General features: G+C 40.1%; 1 protein-coding gene across 4 annotated transcripts in view; it reads right to left on the bottom strand.

The window, feature by feature from the left end:
• Positions 1-7,500, bottom strand: part of LOC122249526 (uncharacterized) — a 60,692-nt gene that overhangs the window by 8,126 nt on the left and 45,066 nt on the right. For 2 of the 4 annotated variants that reach the window (XM_086553876.1, XM_086553877.1), the window contains exons 2-3: positions 6,976-7,085; positions 2,824-2,883 (exon numbers count right to left, since the gene is read on the bottom strand). In XM_086553876.1, coding sequence (XP_086410002.1) covers positions 2,824-2,883; positions 6,976-7,085 — 170 coding nt within the window. The remainder of the gene's footprint in view (positions 1-2,823; positions 2,884-6,975; positions 7,086-7,500) is intronic. The other 2 variants (XM_086553879.1, XM_086553878.1) reach the window with 1 other exon arrangement.

The raw sequence follows: 7,500 nt of genomic DNA on the forward strand, positions 1-7,500 counted from the left end.
ATTAGACAAAACACAAAAAACTAATACATACATTCAACACGCAACCTCGCCTGACCTAACACGCCAACAAACGCAAAACTAAATATCCGATTTCCCTAAACAAAACAGAACAAAACCTAAAATGAACACGAAATACAAACAAACAAAACAAACAAACAATCAAAACAAATCCCCCTCATCATACCGCAGACGACAATTCTCTTCCAAGTTTCCACGAATTTAACCCTTTTTTTTCTCCCGCGGCTAAAAATAATCATTTTATTTCCCGGGCGATCGATAAAGGGCGCCAATGACGCCACAAAACGAAGCGGATGAGACGTCGGGCGGCCGAAGAAGGAGAAGGGAGAGAGGGAGAGAAAGGGAGAAGGGAAGGGAGAGGGAGAGGAGAGGGGAAGAGAGAGGAGGAGGGGAGAGGAGAAGAAGAAAGGGAAGGAAGGAGGAGAGGAGAGAGAGAGAGAAAAGGAGAGGAAGTAATAATGGAGAGAGGGAGAGAAAAGAAGGAAGAGGAAGGAAGAAGGTGGAGGGGAGGGAGAGGAAGGAAGAAGGTGGATGAGGAGGAGACGGAGGGAGAGAGGGAGAGGAAGGAGGGAGAGAGTGAGAAGAAGAAATAGGGGGAGAGGGAGAGGAAGGAAGAAGGGAGAGAGGGAGAAGAAATAATAGGGGGAGAGGGAGAGGAAGGAAGAAGGTGGATGAGGAGGAGACGGAGGGAGAGAGGGAGAGGAAGGAGGGAGAGAGGGAGAGGAAGGAGGAGAGAGGGGAGGAGGAGAGGAGAGGGGAGAGGAGAGGAAGGAAAGGTAGAAGATGAGGAGGAGAGAGGAGGAAGAGGGAGAAAGAAGGGAGAAAGAAGGAAGAAGGGAGAGGAAGAAGAAGAAGGGAGAGAGGGAGAGGAAGGAAGAAGGGAGAGAGGGAGAGGAAGGAAGAAGGGAGAGAGGGAGAGGAAGGAAGAAGGGAGAGAGGGAGAGGAAGGAAGAAGGGAGAGAGGGAGAGGAAGGAAGAAGGGAGAGAGGGAGAGGAAGGAAGAAGGTGGATGAGGAGGAGGGGAGGGAGAGGAAGAAAGGGAGAGAGGGAGAGGAAGAAGGAAGTGGATGAGGAGGAGAGGGAGAGGGAGGGAAGAAGGGAGAGAGGGAGAGGAAGAAGGAAGTGGATGAGGAGGAGGAGGAGGAGGAGAGGGAGAGGAAGAAAGAAGGGAGAGAGGGAGAGGAAGGAAGAAGGGAGAGAAGGAGAGGAAGACAGAAGGTGGAGGTCGAGGTGGAGGTGGAGGTGGAGGTAGAGGTAGAGGTGGAGGAGGAGGAGAGGGAGAGGAATATGGGTAGATTTAAAATGAGAGATAAAAAGAGAGGGGAAATAAAGAGTTGATAAAAAAGCAAAGAGGTAGAAAGAAAGAGAAGAGGAAGAGGGAGAAAAAGGGCACAGATAGAAAAGAAGAAGGAGAAGACAAAGAAGGCGATGAAGAAAGAAAGTGAAGATGAAAAAATAATAGATAAAAGAAAATAACAGTTAAAAAATGTAGGAGAAAAAAACACAAAGGGCGGAAAAAATGTTACAACGCGTCCTTCAAAAATTATTTCCTTTTTTTTTTTTTTTTGCTTTAATTTACGTTCAGTCCGATATTCGCATGACTTTAAGGAAGAAAACAACTTTCCATCGAAAATAGGCTGCAAGATTGCACTGAAAAGCCTATTTATTGCCAGTCTTAGCTTTAAATCATGCAATGGAACCGGAGAACTAATAAAATCAAACCATGATTGCTTGTATTAAGTTCAGATATCAAACCTGAAACCAGACAATGGGATTAATCTATCTGCATAATAACAGCTGATAAGCTTTATCCCTTTCCTTTTAACCTTTAAGCTGAAAGCGAGAGATTCTGAAGCCATTTTGTTGTTGTCTTTTTTTTTCTTTTTTTTTTTTTTATTATTTTTATTTTTTTTTTTTTTTTTTTGGGGGGGGGGACTTTGATGTCATATTTCATGCATTTATTTGTCTATGTCTATTTGCCCAAATGTCAAGTGTTAGAAATAGCATTTGGGTTGTTAGTGATTGATGTCTATGGCTAGGAAGTAAAAGCGAGTAAATCTATAAAGCTATGAAACAAATTGTATAGACTAAAAAAAAAAAGTATCTATACATGTATCTTCTCTTGCCCCTACATCTACATCTATATTATATATTGTATTCACTACATCTATTCATGCTAGATATCCTTTGGCATCTAGCCCTGCAATCTCCTTTAATCCCGGCTGGTCTGTTCTACTGCAACAATACGCATAATACGAAAGCTTCTGATATGCCCCCTACCTTCAGAACAACTGTCTCCTTTAGCCTCTATTATATCAAGTTAGAATTCTCTCTTTTAGGCACTATAACTGCTGGCATTACCTCCCTTGGACATTACATCTATTGTGATTCCCTATGATGGATTACTGTTCGTATTACAATTCCCTCACTTAGTTACTAATGCCTTTGATAGTTACTATACCTATAACAATTACTCCCACTTCACCAATGTTTTTTGTCACGTCCATACCTCCCACGGTGACTATACCCTTCCTTTAGTCACCATATACCTGGCACGATGGCCTCCCTGAGACACCATACCCACCACACAATCCCTTCTCAGGTCACCACATAAACGCCACACCAACCCAAGTGTCACGCAAGACCAAGCAAGGCAGTCGACAGCTGGCTTGCTTAGCTGACAAAGCCCAAAGGTTCATGTGTCACCAAGTATCATGCACGCTCTATGATCCAGCTGTCATGCGAATGCGGGGGGCTAGCAGCAGACGCCATGCACTAGGCCTAAATGCAAACGCTAGTCTTTACCTTGTGGAGGGACACCCAGGCCATAGGTTGTGGCAAAGTTGCCCAGTTTAACAAAGAGACCTGGAAAACACGAATGCACAGGTTATTTCGAGTTTGACTTGGCGATCCTTTTTGTCGAGAACGGAGCTTAAAAAAAGGAAGGAAACGAGGAGAAAATTTATATACATACATATATACATCTATATATAAAAATCCTGTGGATTTATATGTATGCATATATGATCATATACTGCATGTATGTGTATATATATATATATATGTATGTATATTTTTAGGAGAAAAAACAAGTAACACATTTTAAAATCATGTTAAATCACAGGAGATTATTAATCAGATTAATAAACTATAAAATTAATGTTCAAGGAATGAAAATAAAATTAAATCAGAATGAAAAGTATGAAGAATTATTTACATTATCTTACATCATTATTGCAGAATGCAAAAACATAAGTACAGATTGAAAATAAGAGACACATACTTAAGAAAATTAAAGAATAAGAAATATTAAAATCAACTGAAACACATAAATCAAATGATAACAACAAACAAATGAATTCTAGAAAAATGAACTTAAAATTAGAAAAACAAAAAGACAAAGAAAAACATAATCATTGTTAAAGATAAAACCATTTTAAATACATAGTCAACAATAGTGTTAGAAATAGAAATAGTATCAAAACTAGAAGAATAAATAGAAATGAAAATCATAATTACTATCAGTGATGAGATTAATACTATACACAGGGACTAACGGTGTTAAAACATACCCACTCACGCCCTTTCTATCCCACGTTAACTCAAGAAATCAATCGTGAACATAAACATATTATACGAATATAATCAGACATGTCCAGACACGCACACTTGGCTTTCTTATTGCTTCTAATGGTATAAGTGCGTGTGCGTGTTTGTGTGTGTGTGAGAGTTTTTTTTTCTGAGGTCTATTTCAAGGTGTGTGTGAGGGGGGGGTGATTGGTTTTGTGTGTGTGTGTGTGTGTGTGTGTGTGTGTGTGTGTGTGTGTGTGTGTGTGTGTGTGTGTGTGTGTGTGTGTGTGTGTGTGTGTGTGTGTGTGTGTGTGTGTGTGTGTGTGTGTGTGTGTGTGTGTGTGTGTGTGTGTCTCTCTCTCTCTCTCTCTCTCTCTCTCTCTCTCTCTCTCTCTCTCTCTCTCTCTCTCTCTCACACACACACACACACACACACACACACACACACACACACGCGCGCACAAAAAAAAAAAAAAAAAAAAAAACACGATACAGTAGTGTTGACTCGCGTTTCTAGGACATTCCCGCCCCGCCCCGCATCGCCCCCCTCCCCCTCCCCCTCCCCCAGGTCACGAGGTGGCAAGACTGAACTCAGGAAAATACGGTTTCACTGACACAATAACAGACCTGGCAAATTTCAGCTTTCATTTCCTTTTTCTCCTTTGATTTTTTTTTTCCAGTAAATATAAAATAAGCGACGTGGGTTCATTAACCACGGTAAAGGATTTAGGGTAATGGATTTTCAAAAGGAATTTAGACATAAATTTACGATCTGACCGCAAGGAACCGAATTGTGTCATGGTTTTATCTCAAATTAATGAAAAAAGTCAGACGGCCTTGTTACGTTTTTTTCTTTTCTCTTTATCTTCTTCCCCTCTCTGTTCGTCTCTTTCTCTCTCTCTTTTCTCATTAATTTTTGTATATATATATATATATATATATATATATATATATATATATATATATATACTATATCACTGTCTCTTTCCCTTTTTTTATTTCTCTCCTTCCCTCTACCTCTCTCTCTCTCAATCTCTCACTCTCGCTTCTACCTATCTTTCTCTCTCTCTCTCTCTCTCATTCAGCCACTCGCTCTCTCACTCACTCTTATTAATAAACCAAAGTCCTTCCACGATCTTCAGCGCAAGCGATAATAGCCTTCAATGACGTCTTACATTTAGGTTGAATTCCCCATCCCATCCTTTCTTCACTCGGTTGGGCTTTTACAAAAATTGTATCGTTAAGGTCTGCAGTTCAGATCCCACAGAATTTGTATCTTTTGTTCCATGCCTGTTTCTGCATTATCAAGTTGCAAGATAAAGCTGCAGTGTGCATGTGACTCGGTTTGACTGTCATTGCAAAGGTTCCTCCGTAAGGACGCTGAGTGAAGCGTAATGTATTTATAAACGTCATGTGCAACGGTATATGTGAAATAAATTAATTGTAATAATGATAATGATGATAATAACGCAAACTCTCATTCACTCAAAACATATTTAAGAAATTAATGATAATGATAATAATAATTATGATAATCATGATAATAATAGTAATGATAATAATAACAAAAATGATAACTATTACAAAGATAAAAATATAAATTAAAAAGATAATACCAATAACAATGATAATTATGCACAAACTAACATTCACTCAAATTATAATTCCACATTTTTTTACCGACAGTGAGAGAGAAAGAGACAAGAGAAATCCCATGCCATTGAAACACTTAACCGCCGAAACTGCAAGTAATTGTCACAGAAGCCTAACGGGTAAATGCCACCACAAGGTTTCTGTAAGCCTATGGCACGAGGCCGCTGATCAATTTCGATTCGAAATTCCCTTGAAATGTCATCGTTATAACCGGAAACGCCTTATCGTTTGGATAATCAGAGAACGGTGCGATTCCATTGAAATAAGAGTATTTGGAACGGAAATGGGTAACAGGCATACTAAAGGAATTTTGAAAAATTCCATGGTATTATTGGAGTAGAACCGCAACCTTTTTGGGTTTTACTTTCCTTCCGTTACTTTATCGGGAATTAACGAACAAAACGATATCATCCCCGACGATTTTTTAAATACCACGTAGTTTTTCTTATCACAAATCTCAAGACTGAATAAAAGAGAAGAAACAAGATATGAAGATGGAATATAAATACATATATACTAAATATAAAATTGAATATAGCAAACTCCCAGACACACTTCGGCGCTCCAATGTATAAGAGCCGGACTAACGACGCACTCTGATTGGTCCGCGCCGTAGCCAATGATGCGATTCCATTGTGGCGGGAAAATCGAGGCGGCGGCCAAACAGTGTAGCTCATAAATGCAATAAATCTGGCGGTGGTGCCGAACCTAATCCGTTATGTAATCAGGGGTTTCTCTCTAATTGCCCATTTGAACGTAACAAACGCGGAATTCGGATGAAACATTACGAGATTCCAATAATGATTCGGCGGCGGGGCATATTAGAGTAAATTGAAACGACACAGTTGTTAATCCTCTTGAAAATGCGGAAAAGGCTGTATGCACAACGGACGTAATGGAATCGGTAGAACTTTTTTTTTTTACCGAAATTCATGATCGTTTCGTTTTATTAATTCCTTAAGAGGAGGATATATTTTTGTGTATCTAATCTATCACTCCTCATCTCTATAGATTAAGTCTCTTATCCACCCTCATCAACATCAATTGAAACATAACGAGATATCATGCGCACGAAAGAACGTAATTAAATTCAAATACTATAATCAAATGCAAGAGCTAGTTTATCGAAATGAAAATACAATATCAAAACCCAACACAGCAAATTGAAATTAATACATAAGTACCGGAAGGAAAATATTGAGTCAGGTCAATAGGATATCTGGGGTATTTTGAGAAAGGTCAATGGGTATATCGGGGGTATCTCGGGTCGACGTAAGGTAATTGGGTTACGGAGACTTTGGTATTTGGGGTAAGGACACTCTGATATCTGGATTAAGGACACTTTGGTATCTGGATTAAGGACACGTTGGTATCTGGGGTAAGGACACGAGGGTGTTTGAGGTAAGGACACTATAGTATCTGGAGTAAGGTATATGGTATCTGGATTAAGAACACTTTGGTATCTGGAATAAGTACACTATAGTATCTTGAGTAAGGCCACTATAGCATCTGGAATAAGGACACCATGGTATCTGGAGTAAGGCCACTATAGCATCTGGAGTAAGGCCACTATAGTATCTGGATTAAGAACACTATAGCATCTGGAATAAGGCCACTATAGCATCTGGATTAAGAACACTTGGGTATCTGGAACAAGGACACCATGGTAGCTGGATTAAGAACACTTTGGTATCCGGAATACCACCACTCGGGCATCTGGGTGTCGGAACTCACCTCCTGCGAACTGGGGAAAGGCCGAGAGCTGGTTGATGGCGACAGTCCCGGCAAAGACCAGGAAATTGATCAGTATCAAGGCTATGCGACTTCCGCTCTGCTCCCCCATTCTGAAACAAGAAATTGGGTTTTTAGGAACGGAGGTTCATGGTAAGTGGGGCTTATGTGTTGGTAGATGTATTTGAGAGAGTGTTTGTTTGTTTGTGTGTGTGTGTGTGTGTGTGTGTGTGTGTGTGTGTGTGTGTGTGTGTGTGTGTGTGTGTGTGTGTGTGTGTGTGTGTGTGTGTGTGTGTGTGTGTGTGTGTGTAATTTCGTTTGTATTTGTGTATATACGTCTGTGTGTGTGTGTGTGTGTGTGTGTGTGTGTGTGTGTGTGTGTGTGTGTGTGTGTGTGTGTGTGTGTGTGTGTGTACATGTGTTTGTGTGTATGTAATTTCGTTTGTATTTGTGTATATACGTCTGTGTGTGTGTTGTATGTGTGTGTGTGTGTGTGTGTGTGTGTGTGTGTGTGTGTGTGTGTGTGTG

The sequence above is a fragment of the Penaeus japonicus genome, unplaced genomic scaffold (assembly GCF_977035675.1).
Source record: "Penaeus japonicus unplaced genomic scaffold, GWHDUDI00000001_assembly GWHDUDI00000029, whole genome shotgun sequence".
NCBI classification, from domain to species: Eukaryota; Metazoa; Arthropoda; class Malacostraca; order Decapoda; family Penaeidae; genus Penaeus; species Penaeus japonicus.